At 39.0% G+C, this 21,733-nt stretch overlaps 1 protein-coding gene across 2 annotated transcripts; it reads left to right on the plus strand.

The window, feature by feature from the left end:
* Positions 1–1,014: 1,014 nt before the first annotated feature.
* GASK1B (golgi associated kinase 1B) lies at positions 1,015–19,373 on the plus strand. 2 transcript variants are annotated; one of them, XM_068404226.1, is made up of 4 exons: positions 1,015–2,247; positions 9,191–9,405; positions 13,182–13,408; positions 14,653–19,373. In XM_068404226.1, the coding sequence occupies exons 1-4, from the start codon at positions 1,284–1,286 to the stop codon at positions 14,858–14,860; spliced, it is 1,614 nt and encodes a 537-aa protein (XP_068260327.1). In that variant the 5' UTR covers positions 1,015–1,283; the 3' UTR covers positions 14,861–19,373. The 2 variants fall into 2 exon arrangements, with proteins under 2 accessions (XP_068260327.1, XP_068260328.1); XM_068404227.1 differs by having other exon boundaries at positions 9,194–9,405.
* Positions 19,374–21,733: the final 2,360 nt, after the last annotated feature.

The following is a 21,733-nucleotide window of genomic DNA, read 5'->3' on the forward strand; positions in this document are numbered from 1 at the left end:
ACGTTTGCTTGCAGTGCACTAGAGGGCCCTCAGGAGTTAAAAATGGTTGGAATGCACTTTTGGAAGGCACATACTTCACAGGACTTTTCATTACAGAATTTAAAATAGAAGTTGCTGGTGGTTTTAGGTTGTTTTTTTTTTAATAATATGAGGTTCATGTAAGTTTACAGCAGTTCATATGCAAACCACCTCTCAGTACAGTTAGCTTCCAAACAGTATTTAGCTTGCAATGAAATACCTAAACATTGAACCATACTTAAAACTGAAATATGTACTAGAATACTTTGAGAACGTCAGCTTTTACTAAGTTACTTTTATTAACCTAAGGACTTTACCAGAATGAAGGATGTGCCAAGCTGAATAGGTAAGAGATTTTATATTTTTATAGCAATATATATATATATATACAACATGCACTTATTCTTTCTTTGTTTCTTCAAAAGGATGTATAAGCCAGTCTTTTTATTTGAAAAACTATAGCTAGATCCTGTTTATGGTTTCACAAGAGTGAAGAGAATAAACCATCTTTAATGTGTGTTTATGAATGTGAACTGTATTCATATTCAACTAAGGAAATTTGGCACTGCTAATATATTTTTCTGGTAGTGAATATGTGCATATTTAACTGCTACAGTTACTGGTGCTTAATATTGTATAATTTACAACATTTCCATAATGTGAGGTTTAGTGAAGACTTTGTCTCTTAAGAAAAAGATGACAATGATCTAGCTGTAAGCTTTTATTCTAATGCTGGAATACAGCTGGCTGAGATTGCAAATTGAGCCTGTATTTCATTATTTTAGTGTTTCATTTATACTGTAATGAGAAAGTGAAAGATGTATCCTGACAAAATGCTAGATGCATACTGTCTCACCTAGAACTTCTATCTCTTAAAAATATAGAGCCACAGAAGCCGTATGTGAGTACTGAAATGAAATGCTACTACTCTTTTCTTTTTGCAGTTTGCAAAGGAGATACTTCAGATATTTTAGACGACAAGTTGGTAAACTTTGCTTACGTAGTTGGCTCCATTCATTCTCTGAAGCCAATCACTTCCCCTGTGGTGGCTGAGAAGAATTTAACGGCTTGAGAAGGTGGAGCGTCAGCATCCTTAGTACTAAACACATTCCAAGGCATATCAGTAGTCTCTGTCCATCACCCATGCTGGAAGCTATTTGGAAAAGGAGAAATACAAACTGGGGAAGGGAAATCATGCATCATCATCCTGTCTCGAAAGTACAGAAGACTTTGTGCTGTTTTCATCATGTGGATTCACTAGAGAAATGACCACCTTTGATCAGCCAAGTAAAATCAAAAACTTATTTATTTGCTGCCTATGCCCCCCACGGGTGCTGAGGCTCTGGACTTGCAGGCGCCCAAGGACAAGGAGGAATCTGCTAGTGGGCACTGCTTGTGTGATCTACCTGGGATTCCTTGTCAGTCAAGTGGGTCATGTTTTACCCCAGCACAAAGGAGGACACCAAAAGATCAGTTCCAGAAGTCTCCAAGATGCAGCCCAAACTCCTTTTCTGGGCATCCCACTGGATGGCACCCTGTCACCACCCAATTTCCAGGAACCCCAGCTTGGTAGCAATGGGACCTTGCTGCCACCCAATGTAGTTTATATCACGCTGCGGACCAAGCGCAGCAAGCCTGCCAATATCAGAGGCACGGTGAAGCCAAAGCTCAGGAAGAAACATGCAACCCCTTTGTCCTACGGGCAGCACTTTCCAAAAGCAGCTTTTATGGCCCAGGAAGAGGCCTTTGCCCAACAGCCGGGGAGGGCCACACATGCCGCGGGCGCAATGGGAGCAGCAAAAGCTCTGGAGACGAGAAAGCACCAACTGGATGAACACCGTCATAAAGGAATGGCAATCAGGGAGAGGGGTCACCGGAGACCTGGGGGGATTGCTGGAGCTATAAAGGCACAGCCCCAGACAGAGGAAAGCAATATCAGGATTTACAGCGAGAGCTCTCCCTCTTGGCTGAGCAAAGAAGACATCCTAAACATGCGCATGCTGGCAGATTCTCGGATAGAGAGCATCCAAGAAGTACCTTCTCACAAAGCAGTCCTAGTAGTATTTACAAGGGGTTCCAGCACCACAGGAACTGCTTGTAACCAGGGGCACTGTGGCATTGTCAAAAGACCCCTCGACATGAGCGAGGTGTTTGCCTTTCATTTGGATAGGATCTTGGGGCTGAACAGGAGCTTACCTTCTGTAAGCAGGAGATCGGAATTCTTCCAAGGTAACACATTCCTATGGCTTTCAGCTTGCAGGTGGGGTGCTGAGGTTTCCTTCTCCCTCCTGTGTTAACCACAGGGCAACAGTCACCTTTAACTCCTGCGAGCCTGAGAACTAACCTCATGATTACAGGGAAGTAAAGCTGGTATCTGTGTGTAATTTCTGCAGTGCAATTATCCTATTTGAAGGATGCCGTGCCCCTAAGTTTAGATCAAATGCCATTGAGCTGCTGAGGGCAGTAACAATTTCTCTTCCATGAGAGTCTGGAATGAGAAAAAAAGAGGGAGTCATCCATAGACCGCATGACGTTTCACAGACTGCCTGAAGTGAAACTGGTGGAAGAAATTACAGAACACCCTGTGATTTAATGGGTATTTCTGATTTTTTAAGTTTTCTCATCTTTTAAATTTGACTTTAAAAAAATGTTGAAATTGAGACAAGAATTCACCTCTCAAACAGATGGTAGGAAAGGGGGTTTGTATTTAGTCAGATAACCTACTCAGAGAGGCAAGGGAACTAACTGCAGAAGCTTGATGCTGCTTTCATGGTACTAATATCTCTGGGAACTGAAAAATTTTTAGAAAGTACTTTCCTCTCCCCTGGTAATAAAAAAAATTACTACATTTCAGTGAAACCTGCTGTATGTTTTGAGGTCTGTTACACACATCTACATATTATGCAGACAAAGAAATATACACAGTAAATATCTCAATATGCCTATTACATAACTGGTATAAAGTTTTCTATTAAAAATTTGATTTTTACTCTTTAGTGAAATTACAGACATGTAATGTGAGTTAGAAGTAAGTCTACTTCTAACATTGCTATCTTGTTAAATATGTCTTCAGCCTAACTGCTATTTTTATATAGTCACAAATCACGATACGAAGGACAATGTTGCATTTTAATGAATCATTGCTAAAGTAGCTAGCTATGTATTTGCTGTTCCTTTCTTGCTGCTGAAATTAGGTTATACAAAATATTTTTATATCAGTTTGTTTCTTAGAAAAAATGGAACAATGACTTTCTAAAGTCTGACAGCAGGAAGAGGATCCAGTGATCTCTGATTTCTTCCTGCTTTGTAAACCTTCGTTTTGGCAGCCTATACAACAATGCGAATGAATCTCGAGGAACAACAGTTTGGAGGCTTCTGAATATTATTCATACTTGCAGAGCATGGAAGATACATTATGCCTAGTTTATTTTTAGGAATAAGATTTATTGCTATAGAGCTGTCATAAGGCATTAATGTAGTTCGGTTGGAGGAACTCCACACAGTGGGGCTGTGGAGATGACAGACTGCAAGCCTCTGAAAACTGCATTAGGCTAATTGTGCATTGTGTTGCTCAGTGTCTGTCACCTTACAGTATGCTTTGGACTGTCTGGGACATAGTGTCATTCTGCCCTCTTTAATTTTCTTTTCCTCATAACTGGCTATGTTCTTACAGCAAGAAGAGTGTTGCTAGGTGATGAGAAATAATATTATTTTGGTCTCACTTCATTTTTTCCAGCTAAAGGGTGAACGGAGCATTTGGAACAGTTACTGTACCTTGTCTCTCTCCATTTCTTTAGCCTGGAAATATGCTGGAGCTTAGATGCCTAATATCTACTTGAGCTCATTACTATTTACATGCTTGTGTTTGGCATGATCTGGAAAACGTGTTGAGAAAAACGAGCAAAAATATATTCTTAAAAGTAATATGAATAATTAATGAGCTCATTTCTATAATCTATATGCATTTAAGTTAAGATTAGGTGGGCACTGTAAAGTTTTTTACAGGGCTGCTTGTGTGAATCATGGTTAGTCATATGGGAAAGCAAGCAATGTAGGATTAGAGACTGTACATGTGTGTATGAATGCACACAATTTCTGGGCTGCCGTCTCTCTCTCCACAACTCATCCCTTTAGCTTGCCTCAGTTGTGATGTGATCTAACAAGACATGTTTGATGTAGCATTAAAATCTTAAAAAATGGGCTTTTCAAAACTGTCATTCATTTTGTCAAAAGCAGTTTCAAAGAATTGCTTAGTAAATCCCTGTACAGGTTCTGTTTCCCCTGTTCCCACAAATCCCCCACTGATTATTTTTTTTTTGAAGCCTAGCAAAGTACTGTTTGCAAGTCCTCTGTCTGCTGCTCTTGCCTTCCCTAGTGTTAACTGTGAATTTTTTTATGATTTACCTAATTTTTCCATCATGGACAGAAAAATCAGGTATGATAACTCTTTCCCTCATATTTTTGCAATGAATTGGCTGAACACAAAAAGCCTGGGGAGTACAGGTGGGCAAAGCCCTTTCGAGTTTAGTGTTACAAGCTAAAAGAGCATGATTCTGGGCATACACAAGCAGTCATTCTTTACTCCCATTGCTACCTACAAGGCATGAAAAATGTCAAAAGCTCCAAAACACCTATAAACAAAGAAGGATAAGCCTATAAAACAACAGGAAATAACCTATGTCTATTGTGGAGAAAATGGAGGCTGACCCTTGTGGGTCTGAGTTTTGGTACATTAGTACCACAGGACTGAGAATCTTCATTATTTAATCACCCTGAGGAACAGGAGAGACATAAGTGACCTTGCTTAGTGTCAGAACCCTAAATTAATTTGCACAGAAGTTAAGTAAAATGATTGCACATATTGCCTCTAGCTCAGCAACAGCATTTGCAGGGTAGGATGATGCCACTGTTTGTTAGGGCTTGAGCTACCACTGGAGTAACACAGACTGGAGCAGGCTTGCTCCTGTGTTGCAGCTGGCAGCTGTAGAGATAGAGCTCTGGCTTCTTGGATCACAGCAACAAGGCTGAGCTCTTTACTCAGCTTTTGGTACAAAATACGTAGCTATCACTATGCAGTTTTGTTGCGCCACTGGCTGAGGGCTTGAACCACTGTATGCCGACAACCACCCCTCTTCTCCCTCGCTCTTCTGATATCATAAGTTTGGCTAAATATATTTTATCCTGTGCTGAGAAGAATAAGCACAGGTGTACTAAATTCAGTTGGGCTTTTTTCAGCTAAAGAACGAACCCACTATTTGCCCAGAACCACTTTTTCCCCCCTAAAATATGCAAGAAACTGAGTAACACTTTTCATGATTGTAGCGCAAATAGATGAATGACATGTGATAGATAGCTCCACTGGTTGTACTTGTCATTTTGTTTTACTGGCCTCTACGTGATAAATGGAGCCATAGCTTTTTCTGTGTTATACTCTGCACTGTATCAGGCTGCCCTTGCCATCCCACCAAAGGTTATGCAAAAGCAGGCAAAGAAGTGAATCAGTAATGTCAAGGCAAAGAATAAGAAAAACCTAACACTGCCTTATGCATTCAGAATGCTCTAAAATGCTTCAACTTATCAGTCCTGTTTTGTGTAAAAACAAACAAATCATGCCGGTGTTGTACCTCTCAGAGGGGTACTAGAGGGCATATTTCCAATATTCTGTTGGGTAGAGAAGTTCATGTATAAGCAATAATGCAGTCCATAGTCTAGAGAGTAACTGATGTACATTTCATGCGTTCCTTAATTCTGACATCCATGTGAATGCAGGACAGAAACATTGGAAATAAGGTGCAGAAGAAAGAAAGAAAAAAAAAACAAAGAAAAATAAACAGCCTAACTTCTCCTTGCTTTCTGCTTCTGTCCCTTATATGTTCCCTCAGAACTTAAACACTAAAATTCAAGTAATGCTCTATATGTCAGTCCCTCTCATCTTTCCACACTAAATTAACTTCTCTTGCTAATATGTGGGCAACTAAACTGTTTCATTCTAATGTGGCAGTAGTAAGCTGTACTGCTTTACAGCGAACAACGAGGAGTTTGAGAAAGGGCTTTAACTACCTCAGGAAAGATTTGCTCTTTTTAGTGATGCTCCCATGGGCATGTTTGAAAATATTTTCTTTCAAGGAAGTTAGAAAAAATGCTGTAGAAACAAATTAGAGCACAAGGTGGAAGAGTAACTTTTGCAAGAGCATCTTTGTGGTTAAGAAACATACAGAATATTTTCAAAGTGATGTGGGGTGTGGATATCTAAAGATGATGCCTATGTTGAAGAATCCATGCAGTGATACATTACCTAACTGCACATGGAGCAGTTTGAGTACCTTTAGGTAGTCTAGTCTCAGACGCCTGAGGTTTCACCTGTGTTAGCTTATTCAACTTAGGATATCCTGAGCCAGTAGCTCCTAAGGGCCTAAGAAATATTTAGAAATATTTTGATGTTTAAAAATCTATATGAATTACTAGGAAGCCAATTCCAACGTGAGTTTTGAAAAATCTTTCTCCTACAATTTTACAGGTCATCTTTAGATAGTTAAATAGATATATAGATCTAAAATTGCAGATGAAAATAAAATGAAGTTAATCAGCTTTGGGCAAGATTCAGTGCAATGCAGCTGCAGCAACAGAAAAGGAGTAACCCTTTGTATTAATATATAAAGCTGATTAGAAAAGAAGCACATACAGAACACACTGGACTTACTTAGAAGTGTGCTCAGTCTCCTCAGTTTTGGTTGTATCAGACTGGAAGCTCTCATTCTTAGCTAGGCCTTACTTTTCACCGTTCAGTTGACTTCAGCCCCACCCTCACGAGGTTTAAATCAGAAGAGCTCCACTGATTTCAGTGGGGTCATGCCAACTCATGCAGCTATGAATCAGACCCCTTATCTGCTTTAATTCAGCATCTTCGTGTTTTTCCTGCAAGTGTCAAAAATTTGAGTCACTGCTCTTTACTGAAGCTGCTATTTCATATTCCTGTAATTCAATTTGTATTACAGAGTTGAAAGATTTTATTTTGGCTCACCTTTTCTGCTCCCATTTCCTCTGAAATGCAAACATTTCCTGTATTTAGCCTTGGTCTTTTAAAAATGATTTTGTATCTTAATGGAGACTGGCAAGATATTATTCATATTTTTCAAGTATTTATATTACTATTGTTTATCATGTTCCTTTTGGGTAGACAGGAGATGTTTGTTGTCTTAGAAGACTGTTTATGTATTTGGTTTGTGGAAGAATTCATGAATAGTTACATAAGCTGTTATTGGAGATATAGAAATAATAGATCAGACTTGGTTCTAAAGAAAGCTGAACTTTTTTTGTGACAATTCCCAATGCTTATATAGACTTGCTCCAACTGGCTTGGAATAGAAGTTTATCCAATAGTTGACCTGACTTGGCTAAAGTCATCTACAATGTAGGTGATTAAGCCAGAGCAAGAGAGATGGGGAAATGGCTAGGATTTCTCGAATTAATCTTCTAAATACTTACTCAGGCACCTCAGTAGGAGAAACCTGTTTTTCAGGAGCTCTCAGTGCTTTTTTTCAGCAAAGAGTGGAGCATGGTGCTGATAAAGGTAGTACTCATCCTAATGAAAGAGAGGTATTGATGTTCCTAACGGAAAGACACTTTTTGTGTTCCTAAGGAAACATTGGGCAACTGGGAGGGAAGTTAAAGAAGTGGTGGAGCTGCACTTTGGGTTAGCTTGACAAGGACTACCTTGTATGTACAAGCCATGGCAGAGAGAAGATTTGAGTACATTCTGGTTTTGGATAAGACTTTGGTTTTCTCTTGGGCTTGATTGCGTGTGGGGCCTATCATGCTCTGTTGGTGAATACAAGATGATTCACTGCTAAGTGTGGGCAAAGATAATTTCTTACCTGTTGTCAGCATCCTTTGAACAAGTCACTTTTTGATTCAGCTGTATGGACATCTGTTTTTAACAGTTCTTGCTGCTTACAGATGGAGCATTCGCGTTAGCAGCTTTTGCCTTGCTGGTGGTAGTGATACCTGTTTTCTATGTGCTATTCTGTCTGGAATGCCTCTGGAGAAAAAGGTTCATTGACCTTCAAGATGAATATAAATAAATTTTAAAGATTTATACATGCTCTGACACTTGCTATTTAGCAAATAGCAGCTTTGCAGTTAAATGCGTCCTCCTCTCTGTAAAAAGATATCATATTTTGGTCTTCTGTCTACACCTAAAAATGCAAAGTACTTCTTTGGTTTAGTGTGTGTACAAGCCATAGTCAGTCCTGGGTCCTTGACAGTTCAAGGCAGCAGCAGCCTTGCGTCAGCAACGAAAAGGAGAGTTCCGCTTTCCTAAGAAGCTAGGAATGCCTATGCCTGTTACTTGATATTGAGTGAAATATATTTATCAGTTCTTATACTGGGAAAGCTCATTTTAAAATCTTTGCCAAGTTTTCTTCCCACTAAGAACTCTGAACACTTGAATTCACCAAAGCTAAGGCCCTTGACTTAGTTTCAGGAGAGAGCAGAATATTCTTTCACAGCAGAATTAAAGAATTTGGCCAAAATAGCTGCTATACAAAACAGGTTTCATATTATATCTGGGTAAAAAAAAAGTACTTGTCAAGGTGTTTATTCATGCTAAGCTCACACTCTCTAGTATTTTCATATATCATTTCAGAGCTGTGAAATCATACATTATAGGCTTAAAATACTAAAGATAACAAAATAAATCCACTTTGAGTATAGGATTTGTAGTGTTTCTATGCCCATTATGCAGAAAAAATACTTTGACACAAGTTCTCAGCTCTTGTAAATCATCATCAGTTCACTGGAATCAGAGGGAAATTACATCGTTGATTCACAGTGGCATTGTAGGCTCTTAATCTACCTATAAACTTTTTAATAGTCTGGTTTAGTATATGATTTTTTACATTAATCTCTTGCTTCAAACAGAGAAAGCCTTCTGTACACCAAAGGCATTTATAATGTCTATGCTTCTTCCACTCCTGCAGTGTCTGGTTTTAGATGTGGAATAAGACCACATTAACTAAAGGATGTCAAGTTATTAGTTCCTGGCTATTTTTCCTGCCACATCTGTGAAATGGTATTATTGATGCTTAGGTAATGTTTAAAGAATGATCAAGTCTGACAGTATTGCACTATACCAATGATCTGTGGTTTTTTTTCTTCCCCCCCCCCTCCCCAGAAGGTCAAGCCTGTCCTGTTATTCTCTGGGATTCCTCACTGAGTCCAACAGATAATAATACCCATTCTTCAGTGAAATTAACCTGGGGGCGATATCAGCAGCTATTGAAGCAGAAATGCTGGCAGAATGGTAAAGTTCCCAAAGCTGAGTGGGGCTGTACTGAAATCCATCATCATGAGTGGTCCAAGATGGCACTCTTTGATTTCCTTCTGCAGGTAAAACATTTACTGAATGCAACTATCTGCCTCAAAAGTCACGTGAGCACACATGGGACTCCTAGAAAAGTCATTTTAGTTTGTTTCCTTTTTTTAAATGGGAAAGAGTTGTATTTGTGCAGTTTGAACTTGTTTCTGGTTGTTTCTTGTGATTAAAATGTCCAAAACGCAACTTACAATCAGGGAAAGAGATCACTAACTTAACTGACTCATTTTCTAAGAAAGGAAGCAAAGGCTTGGGGCATCTTGTTTTACCTCACCTTGAGGCAAGAATGTTGTTTCTCCTTGAGTCCTTGTTTCTCCAAACATAGCTCTTGACTTTGTTCACAACTGTACATCACTGTTTTTTACCGTGAGGTCCTTCCTGCACATCTCCAGCCCCCAGGGGTGATTTAAGTGGTTTTGGTCATCTGAAATCTGGATCAAGATAACAGTTGTAGTGGGTAATTTTCCTCTTTTTAAAAACCCTAGCCAGTGACTTAGTAGGGAAAGAATATAGAAGCAAATGATGAATGATATGGCTGTTGTTCCTCAATTAGGTATTGCACATAATCATTAGCTCTCCAAATAGTACCAAACTAGGGCCCTGCCCAGTGGTATCAATGTGTGGCTACAGTTACAGCAATTATGTAGTAGAATATTAATACACTCCCTATATTAATAAGAACTGAACTACCAGGCTGGAAGGTGATTTTATGGCTTCCTGAGATATAGCACTACTTTAATTGTCCTTGCCTGCCAGACAGGTCCAGGTGACTAAGCCTGCTGCAGCACTTAAGAGTTTATTTAAAACTGCAGCAAGCACTAGTTTTATGCACTGTGCTTCATTGTTCATATAATTCAGCTTTTTATACAGTTACATTTCTTGAAATATAAAAATAATGACTTGGCTTATGCATAGCCTATCCCTGTCCTTCTCAGTCCTGTTCTAGGATGAATGGATGTTTCCAATTTTTTGAGGTACATTTTCTCAGACTTATGTTAAACAGAGCATTCAATTCTTCTCTAAAAATAGATTGTCACTTGTCTAATGACTCCATCTTTAGTCCCACTATGAGCAAGTAATCCTTAGAAACTGGTATAAAGTAATATGTGGATTATTCTGATCCTAAACATAGTAATGCCCCTATAGGAATAGTACAGATTGTGTCACAGAGTTAAGGTTTTCATGCCATTGTCTCATTGCTGAACAGTGTAAAAATTCTCATGAGTTCTGTATTGATTTCTAATTTTAAGGTGTTCTAAGACAAGTTTTTAATCTTCATAATAGAACTCGTATTATTCAGAAGGAGAGGTCAATTAAAATAAGATACAAGATTGAACTGTAGGTGAAATAAAGAAACAAATTACTCTTATAATAGTAGCTGGTATCAGAGTGATTTATACCTCCAGTTGCCTACCAGACAAGAATATGCATATGAGAAAATGAATGAAAGTGGGTCTTATGGTTCTTAAAGATTAAAATTTTATCTGGGTGCTCTCAGACTTAACTTTAAAGTTTATCAGTAGTAGAATATGAAGACTCTAAAAGAAGAAATGCCAAGAAGGGAATCTGTGCTTCATGAGTCATTCAGAAATAAAGAATAATCGTGAAAAGTATTCTCTATTAAACATACTTCCCTCAGAAGAATGGCTTTGGTGCCCATAATAGATGTTCCTAATCTCTGGTTTCAAGTGCTATGAAACATAGGGGCAGGCTGAAAAAAGCTTATAGCTGACCTTCACTTGCCTCCTGCAAGAACTCAAGTAAAATAAGGATATTAAATGTAAAATGGCTTCTTTAATTTTGGGTGTTTGGATCTCTCATGTACATAAATATATGACAAAAAACAATGCTAAACTATTAAAGTCGCAGCATCAATTCCAGAGTGTACCATCATTCTGTCTTAACACTGGAATGATGTAAGATATTATGAAGAGGCTACCTGTAAGGGAGTGATCTCCTTGTCTATTTAATCCATGTAATGAAGTGTGATGCAGAGGAATTAGGGCTATACATCAAAGGAGTCTGTCTGGAATGCCTCTGCTTCACTTTTTGGCAAAGCCTTTGGATGATTTGAATGAGAGAGCCCATGAGCTAGAACACTGCAATCAAGAGGGACTCTAGTGCCTGCAGATGCTGAACACTGCTCATGAAAGGAGAAAGAAGAGAAATCTATTCCCTTCCACAGTATTTTCACAGTTGAAAACAAACACTGCCACCAAGACCGGTAGCAACAGTACTACATACTCAAGAAAAAACAAGACAACTCTCAGACTTTCATTTGATGAATAAAATTAGGAGGCCTTTTCAACATACAACATAGTTCTACATCAGGAGAAGAGTCCTAACAGTTCATTTCACTGGGTTGCCACAAAAAACAAAACTGTAATTTTAGAAGGCTTATGTGAGCATTAATGCTTTTATGCTTAGAGCAGTTTGAAAAGTTAGCAGCATGTAACAAGCAAGGACAGAAAGAACGATTTACCTTTGATAAGCAACTCATCAAGCCTTAGATGCACCAGACCAGACTTCCACTCCATAAGCATCTGTCATCAGGAGCAAGGCTGCTCCCTGGGGAGGTGAGATGGAACCCAGGGCAGCCCTACAGCAGGCAGGACAGGCAGGGCCAGCAGCAGGAGAGGCAGCCCAGCAGGAAAGATGGTGAAAACCACAGGACTCATTGATAGCCCAGTGAGCATCAGGCACAGGAAAAGTGGCAAGCCAGCTCCAAGGCCAACGAGCAGGAACCCCAGGCAGCAATCCAGGAGCATCGGGTAGTAGGACAAGCAGCAGATACAGAGAGAGACAGACACACACATCCCAGCCCCCAAAGGGCTCAAAGGAGAGCTGAGGTGCCAGGCTTGAGCTTAAATAGGGCTCCTGGGCCCACAGGCAAAGGGAGTGAGTGTGGAGGTCTCAGGTGAGGGTGCTTAGGGGAATTAAGGCCTCTGTGTACTCAGGGCCTTGGCAATGTTGTGTATTTACTCTCACCTAGTCAACAGGGGTAGAAGCACTTTCAAGGAGTGATTTATCCTTCCTGTATTAGATGGTTATCCTAAAATGGCATCGTTTGCTCTGGGAGTGCCTCATTCTTATCATTGTTTATGAAAGAGAACATAAATGACTAAGTCAGAAGAGGCGCTTAACATTTACACTGCTAAAGTTAGACCAGAGGTATTCCTTCCAGCTAAGTGCTCTGTGTCGAATAAGCAAGGGTTCGCATGGGAAAAAATACCCTAGACCATCATGTCATTAAAGTATATACCACAGTGCAACTCAGGGAGGCTGCTCTGTGATTATAAATGCACTTTTCATTCTTGCATTTTGTAGCTTCTGATGGCTTGCTGTGCCCCTTACTAATCTTTTCAATTATTTTGTGCACTGTTATTCTAATAGGTCCCACAAAATGGAGACCCTCTGCGTGTGTCAGGCAGTTCTGTTTCTATTGTTCTCCAGCAGAGAAAATACAAAAAACTACAGCCTTCTGAAAAAAATGGAATTGTGTTCACCATCTTGTTATTTCAGTTACACAGTGTTATCGTTCCATTATTTTCAAAGAATTTCTACTGACATAACAAGTCATGGCTGTAAAATGGATAAAATATGCAGTCTAGGAAATTGCTTCTAACAGTACATGACCAAGTCTTCAATGCCGTTTCGCTGCTGACTTTATCCTTGTTCTGAGCTTGCTTCCCTGTCAGCTGTGTTAGTGAGCAATGTCTTACAGTGACACTTTGCCCCAAATGCTTTGATACTGTTTTCACTTGGCACTCTGCTGTACTTTTTGTTTTAGATCTATAATCGACTAGACAGAAACTGCTGTGGATTCAAACCTCTCAAGGAGGATTCCTGCATGCAGCAAGGACTGAAGCTGAAATGTAGTGATCAGGATGCTGTTGACCTGACACACATAGTTCAGAGAAGGCACGACCAAAGGCACTTGGCCTTTATAGACAATAAGGGTTTCTTTGACAGAAACGAGGACAATCTTGACTTCAAAATACTGCAAGGAATCAAGGAGTAAGTTTTAAGTTATTAATTTTGTAAAAATTAATAATTTCTTCCCAGTTTGAGCATGAGACACTAAGTTACTGGAATAGATATCATTGGCCCAAGACATTAACAGGATGTGTCTAAAAATCACAGAATCACAGAATCACAGAACCAATCAGGTTGGAAGACACCTCTGGGATCATCGAGTCCAACCATTGCCCTGACACCACCATGTCAACTAGACCATGGCACTAAGTGCCATGTCCAGTCTTTTCTTAAACACATCCAGAGATGGTGACTCCACCACCTCCCTGGGCAGCCCATTCCAATGTCTAATAACCCTTTCTGAAAAGAAATTCTTCCTAATGTCCAACCTGAACCTCCCCTGGCAAAGCTTGAGGCTATGTCCTCTTGTTCTATTGCTAGTTGCCTGGGAGAAGAGGCCAACTCCCACTTCACTACAACCTCCCTTCAGGTAGCTGTAGACTGCAATAAGGTCACCTCTGAGCCTTCTCTTCTCCAGGCTAAACAACCCCAGCTCCCTCAGCTGTTCCTCGTAGGCCAGACCCTCCAGACCCTTCACCAGCTTGGTTGCCCTCCTCTGGACTTGCTCCAACACCTCAACATCTTTCTTGAAATGCGGGGCCCAGAACTGGACACAGTATTCAAGGTGCAGCCTCACCAGTGCCGAGTACAGAGGGATGATCACTTCCCTAGACCGGCTGGCTACACTATTCTTAATAGTGGACAGGATGCCATTGACCTTCTTGGCCACCTGGGCACACTGCTGCCTCATGTTTAGCTGACTGTCGATCAGCACCCCCAGGTCTCTTTCCACCGGGCCGCTTTCTAACCACTCTTCCCCCAGCCTGTAGCGCTGCATGGGGTTGTTGTGGCCGAAGTGTAAGACCCGGCACTTGTTCTTGTTGAACCTCATGTCGTTGGTCTCGGCCCATCTATCTAACCTGTCCAAATCCCTCTGTAGGGTCTTCCTACCCTCCTGCAGATCGACACTCCCACCAAGCTTGGTGGGTGGGAAATTTACTGAGGGTGCACTCAATCCCTACGTCTAGATCATCTATAAAGATATATGTATGTATGAGTAATCCCACTGCTGTAAAAGATACAATTAACATGCATATGGTTAGGCATGCATGGTCTTCCTTTGCTGAGTTGCAGTCTGTATTCATAGAATTGATTGCTAAACCTCAACATAAATATTACAATTTGGAGTGATGGCAAAGCTGATGAATTTCTTTGTGCTTTTCCAGATTCCCTGAATCTGCAGTTTCGGTGCTGAAGAGCCACCGCTTACGTGAGAAGTTGCTTCAGTCTTTGTTCCTTGACAAAATATACTGGGAGAGCCAAGGAGGCAGAAAAGGAATTGAAAAGCTTATTGATGTAATAGAAAGGAGGTCCAAAATTCTTCTTACTTATATAAATGCACATGGAGCCAAAGTATTGCCCATGAATGAATGAAGCAGTCTTGTTTCTAACTGAGAGATAGTCTGTAAAAAATTTTGCATGAGGCAAAAACTGACAGTAAAATTGATTTAACTCATAGACTTATTTAATTTTCATTTTTTCCAAACTTTCAAGTTCATGTTTAAATAAGAAATCTTACGTGATTTAAAAGCATCATTTAAATGTCAGCTGCAGCTCAACACAGTGCAGGCACTTCCATGTCACCAGTGAAATGAGATGAAAAATAACCAAATGGTACAATAAATAATGTAGTAATATATAGGTACCATGAATATTCCTTCTGTTACACTGTTTGAAAATTAGCAACAGGATTTTCAGTACATTAGGCTGGATTAATCTTACTTCCCTCATTCAAGTCATCAAAAGTCTTATTGCAAATTTAAATGGGAACAGAGATATGTAAGCACTTAATACATAGATGGAAACTGCCATTACATCTACCTGCTGAAACATATCTGGCACAGGAATTTGTCTTTTTGATTATGAATACTAAAATGCTAGCATTTCCAAAGGCTTATTTTGTTTTATTTTATTTTGATCTTTTGGAATCTGAGGACTAAATTCAGCTCTTTTAAATACAGGGGTGTTTGCACTGGACGTGGGGGAGATTTAAAAACAGAGTGAGGAGAACATGGCTTTAACAATAATAATTCATTTGAGAAACACAGTTTTTACCTGTCCAGTATGGAGTACAATTTGTCATGAGTCACTTGTTACAATGTACTACTTTCAGTACAGGTTGTTTTGATGTGTGGGTGGATAATCTGATATTTTCTGTCTATTGATTAACTCACAGAGTTGTCCTTTATTGCCACTAGTTTAAAAAAGAAATTCAGCTTTAGCTTTGTGTGAATATGCTGCTAAATAAGTGTACGTTTTGTTTTTGCAACATTCTTGACAACATTTTTTTTGAATATTATCGAAAAGCAGACCTACTAAGGAAGTGAGTGTTGTTAAACTCAGCACAGAAAACGTTTTTGCTGCGTGCTCAGCACTAGCCAGAAATACAGGCTCTGGTTTTCCATTAAGATTGACCACTGCGGGGTGATGATTCTAGCTGACGACTTGCCCCAAGTATTCTCCTACAGGTAAGGTTGTTGGTTGGATAAGCACTTTGGATTCTTAGCCTTCATCCGTTCCAGAAATAAAATGTCGACTGATATAGTCTATCATGACATATACCTTCTACCTATCTCTTTAGAAAAGACTCCTAACATCTTTCTAGAGAAATATCTGTTATCTTCTTGACATGAGATAATCCCAGAAGTTGAATACTTTCATAGCTACTCTTGTCTTTATGTATAGTAAAAAAATACAGGGTGTATAAGATTTTAAAATATTTTTGAAAGTGCTTGTGTAATGGTATTGTTTGTCATTATGAGAAACTAAAATGTTTCATGACGATGTTAATGTGGATGGGTGAATTTAATGTTTTAAATAACTACAATTCCACTGCAGCTAAAACAGATTTTCTTTCTTAATATCAGCTATTAACAATAATTGCATTACTAGAAGAAATAAATCTTATTATAGGCAGAGTTAAAGATACTTAGTAAAATTTTAAGAGCTTGGCCATCTAAATAATCTTTTATTTTATTCTGTCAGCAAAGGGCAGACATATTTGTAAAAGCTTCCTAAAACTTAACTGTTGCCTTGAGAGGACATGTTTTAGAGTGCCTTGACCTTTTTGCTAGTACCAAAGTAGGATTTTATAGGATTTTTGTATTATCCCGTTGTTAAAAAGTTGTAACTTATTGACCAGGTAATTTCTATCACAGAAACAAAATACTACTGTAGTTTGCACTGTGAACAGAGCCTAGAGAAAGAAATAATCCTCTGGATCCATTTCACATGGAATTCCTTTTGCAGTAAATTCCACTCTGGTGACTGTCACGATCAATTTGTCTCATTTTCTAGCTTATCTCCCAGTTTTCTTACTGCTAGATACCTCTTCAAACGGATTATCAGACACTACTGTGACTGAGAAAAAGGCATGACTCTCAGCTCTGAGAACTGAACTTAGAAGAGGGCCAAATGGAGATACAAGAGGTCATGAAAAAAAGTCCCATGAGAACTCTGCTCTTCTCACTTCTCCTCATCTATCTTTAGACTGCACATCCTGATGACAAGTCATTGCCTCACATTGCCCAGTTGTTTTTTCCAGAATTGACTCATTGCCCAAGAAGAGAAAGAAATCAGAAGTCAGGATTTCTTTATCTTTTCAGGTTAGGTTATTTATTTTTATGGTGATAACTTGATGCATTCTTCTCCATTTCTTCTGGACATGGACTAGTGCTTCCTTGGGCATGATGCATGTTTTTTTTATTTGCCTGGCAGTTCAGTGCCAGCTCTTAAAGCAGCAACATAATTGCTAACTAATAAGTCATTGCCCTGAAGCTGACCTGGAGCAATGACTCAGTAGTTGTGAGTTTAAGAGGTCCAAGTAGCCATGATACTGTGCAGTACATAAAAATTTGACCAAGCATGAAAAGCATAACTGTAAAGAGAAGATCTGCTGGAGACAAATCCTGCAAATGAGTGTCCTTGGGAAATAAATGATGTTTTTTACTAGATATTTTTGGTGGCAGAGGCATACAGATCAAGTTGTCATTAGAGCTAATCTGCAGGACAAAACAGTATTTACACTTAGATAGAAAGTACGTGGGGAAGGATAGGTGTATCTCCCTGTGCTGTCCGGTGTGGACCAGACAGGCACATAAAGGCACTGTCTTCTCAGAACTGCTGCAGGGACCAGTGAGTCCAGAGCGAAAGACCAGGGCAGACTGAGCTGTGCCATTACACTGCACACATTACACTTTCCAAGGGCTGAGGAATACTTCTTTCTCTGAAACTCTGAATTTGGGTCTAGGGCAGGGCATTCTGCATCCTGCTCTCACCTGAGCATTGCACTATGCATAGCTGGAGGCCTTACTTTCTATGCTGTGTTAACATGCCATATTTCTTATGAATACAAACACTCTCATCATCTTCAGGGAAGTCAGGAGAGTCTTTGTGAGACTGGGCAGTGGGACAGGACTGTAAATTGCTTCTAATTCTCTAATGTTGATAACAAAGTCTGGAAAGTGCCTTTTCTCCATAATGTTTAACCTGTTGCTGTAGAGCTTGATACTTGAATCCAGTACTGATAATAATACAAAGTACGATTGTGATAGTGCTTATGAGTACATACTAGCCAAGTTCTAGGTATTTTTACAAAAGTGAAGAATTCTGTACTTTTTGAGTGCATTTGCATAAATGGCCCAGTAAAAAATACAAAAGAAGGACTTTGCAGAGTTTGTTTATTCGCTGCTACTACATTCAAGATATTTGCTTTCCCTTCAGTAATAGGAGTAAAGTTTATTGGGAAATTAGCCACTTCCTTTTAAAACAGCATGACGTTGGACTGACATTCCTGCACTGTAGCCTAAGTAATATTAACTGATAGGAAAAATCCCAAAGAAGCCTTACTCTACCTATGGTGGTGATCGACAGAAAGCCAAGAAATTGTGTTTTAGTTGTCTGTGCTGGGCTGTCTTCCATTTATGGGCATATGGGATCAGGCAAAGATTCATGTTGCACAGTACTCGGAAGGGTGTAACCAATGGCAACGGTCCAAAACCTGTGGGTAGGAAAAGACGATTATGTCATTCTTGAATCTGCCCGAAAGCCAGAACCACATGAAATGGAATTACTAAGAAAGTCAAGAGAGTTTGCTGATTTCATAACATTGGAAGACAGAGCTTAAAATAAATAGCACAGGCACAGATGCCTTAAAATTCCTCGGGACCCTGCCAGCAAGTTAATAATCTTAAATGTTTCAGAAGCTGAGGACATGAAAACGTCTGTGGAGCATTGTGGGAGCAGTTTCCTTCTTTTTTTGGTGTATATATTCTATAATGCACTATATTAAAAAAAGATAAATTCCACGGTTTCAAAAGAGCAAATACAGTTTTAGGGTATGTTAAGGGACAAGCTTCCAGTAGCAATTCTGGGAACACTTTCATGCATATGTGTGTATGCAAACACAAACATATGTGTACATGTATACATATATATATATACATTGGCTTGTTTCTATAAAACGGTCAGTTTGGCTAATAAAGAGCGAGTTGTTTATACAATTTGCTGTTTACGTGTAGAATTGTATCTGTGAGCATTAAGTCCAATTTTGAGTACACATAACTTGAAGTTTAAACAAAACATTGTTATGGATGAAACTTTTGTTCTCAAAGGATTAACTCTCCCCTTGCTAACACGTATATAATCTTAAAAGTTTTCTACTTGCAATTGTAGAGAAAAACAGCAATCTGTTTGTATCTGAGCTAAACTGCCAGAGTGACACCAACTCAGATTTTTTATTGAGTTTTATATTAGGTATTGAATTTCCATTTTCTTTCAGAATTTGTGCATTTTAGAAGTCAATTTATTTGTCCTTTTATTAGTAACAGTAAAAGCATTATCACAAGTAATGAATTGTTTGAATCTCTGCTGCTATTGTAATATAATGTCCAGGAATATACAAAATAAAATAATATCTTAATCAGATTTTCAGTTCAGATCTCTAAGTTGCAATAACAAAACCATAATACATATTAATGTAATATGTGAATCATTAGATACTGTTTAGAAAGAACTATGGCCTTGAAACTGCTTCTTCAGAGAAACAATCCAAACCAGATTATGAAGCTCTTCCAGTGGAAATATTTTCTGGCTGTTTACTCATGAGACTTGTATCTCTTTCTTACTAAGCTGATTCACTGTAGCTGTGGAACTTCTGGTTACTGCAGCATTAGTATTTACTGCCGCCTTTAGCCATTCTGACAATGCCTCCTTACATAAACATTGAGCAGAAAAGGCCATGCCTGTTTATGACACCAGAACAGAAGTATTGATCAATGACTGGTAAACTTTATAATAGACCATGAGCAAGTACAGGAATACAAGAAAGACACTGAACTCTATGTGGAATAGAGAATCACACAGAGTTAAAGTAGGCTAAGAACTTATGGGCTCTGAAGTTTACATTTTTCCATGATCCAAGAGAGACTAATGGGAAACACAAAGATGTTGAAATATTTTTGAACATTCTCTTTCCCACACAAAGTAACTAGATTTGTTTTATTTAAAACATTATTTATTTTTGCACATTATTGCATAATTCAGGATAAATTATCTCAGATATAGTTGTGCAAATTCATTACAATTCCACTGAATTATCCCATTTCAAGATAAAAAGACTTTAAGTCAGTTAGGTTAATCCATATTCTCAGAGGTTGGAGAACTGAACCCTAAGGTCAAAAGGAGACCTTAAAGAAGGAGAGTTGCCTGAGATATAGCACGGGTGCAGAACTTGGCATGCAAGTTCTCTAAACAAATATCTGTGGGCTCCAAGCAGGATCTACAAGTTTTCTTTGAAGGCTATCAGCGTGTTCTACCTGTGTTTCTGTGGGAAGCCCTCACCTAGCCAAATACAAGCATTTGAAAAAAGAAATAAGATAAGCAGTGCAGGAGTATCTTCTTTTATGTCTCGTGAAACAGATGAACTGTATTTCAAAATGACATTATTAAAAATAATTTTCCATGGTATATGAAGAATGCTTTATTTCTGGATTGAAACCTAACTAAAAGATGGCAAGAAAAAGGTAGATCTTCTCAGAATGGAAGAGAGTCAAGCAATGGGGTCCTCCAACAATCAGTGCTGGGACTGATTTTATTTATCATCTTCATCACCGACAGAGAGAAGGCAGTGAATAGTGAAATCTCCAAGGATGCAAATGATACTAAGCTCTTTTGCTCATTCATATGACAGAATAATAGTGAAGAACTCTAGAAGAACCTCATGAAACTGAGTAGGTCAAACCTGGCAGATGAGATTCAGTATGGATTAATGTGAAGGCTTTACTTTGTTGCTATTTAAAACCTTGGAGAGGTTTTAAATCTTGAACTGTGTGTGCAGCCTGATCTCCACATCTCAAGTATGAGCCGAAGTTGGAGTCAGTAGAGAGAAGTGATCAAGGTGCTGAAATGGCTGTCTTGTAAGGAGAGACTTCTTCTGTTTGAAGATGAGAAAGATGGAGGGGCTGGTAATTCAGGTTTACAAAATCATGAAGATGATGGATGAAGTGAATGCAGAAAGTGTTACTCAGCAAATCCTGCAATACCAGAGGTGTGGAACACCCAGTGAAACTAGTATCTCTTTTAAGCAAGTAAAAGAAAGTTCTTCACACAGCAAGTATTGAGCTTCTGAAACTTGCTGCCATGAGGGACTGTGGAAACTGATAGTATCAGGAGATTCAAAGGAGATTAGACAAATTCAAGGACAGCAAGTTTATATATGGACTTTATAAGAATTAGGCAAGCTTTAGTCCTCTAACATTCCTAATACAACAATTATGGATGCTGGGGAATATAGGAGAAAGGGGCCACAGTGCCCCAAGCTCATGTGCTCACCTCACATTGCCACAGTCTAAGATGTACTACTGGGCTAGGTGGCCCACTGGTGGGACCCAGAAGAGAATTCCATGTACTCTTATATTTGAAGGCTATTCAGCCAACTGCAATATTGTAAGTTGTTCAGGCCTTTTCCCTATTTATAATAATATGTAAAATTATCTTTATTTACAAGGATGGAGATGCTTGGATGTTGTGAGTCTGCTTTGTCTTCGATGAAAGAAAAGAAAGAAAGCCTTCTAATGCCTAAGGATGGGTTTCCAAAAGCAATTCCATGGATTTTGTTCTCGTGGAAAAGACAAAATGCACACAAAATGCAGAAACATTTTTTCCCCACTATGATGCATTGTTCTCTCTGTATACCAATGCCTCTATTTAACTGAATCAGATCTTTAAATAAGTGTCTTTCTCTAAAAA

Source organism: Nyctibius grandis, chromosome 6 (genome assembly GCF_013368605.1).
Source record: "Nyctibius grandis isolate bNycGra1 chromosome 6, bNycGra1.pri, whole genome shotgun sequence".
Classification (NCBI taxonomy): Eukaryota; Metazoa; Chordata; class Aves; order Nyctibiiformes; family Nyctibiidae; genus Nyctibius; species Nyctibius grandis.

What these genes read in the sequence shown, in the direction of transcription:
- GASK1B (XM_068404226.1), top strand. Translation starts at nt 1,284, where the DNA reads ATGACCACCTTTGATCAGCCAAGTAAAATCAAAAACTTATTTATTTGC. An exon ending in GAGATCGGAATTCTTCCAAG is followed by an intron (nt 2,248 to 9,190) that starts GTAACACATTCC and finishes CCCCCTCCCCAG; the next exon opens with AAGGTCAAGCCTGTCCTGTT. An exon ending in TCTTTGATTTCCTTCTGCAG is followed by an intron (nt 9,406 to 13,181) that starts GTAAAACATTTA and finishes TTTTTGTTTTAG; the next exon opens with ATCTATAATCGACTAGACAG.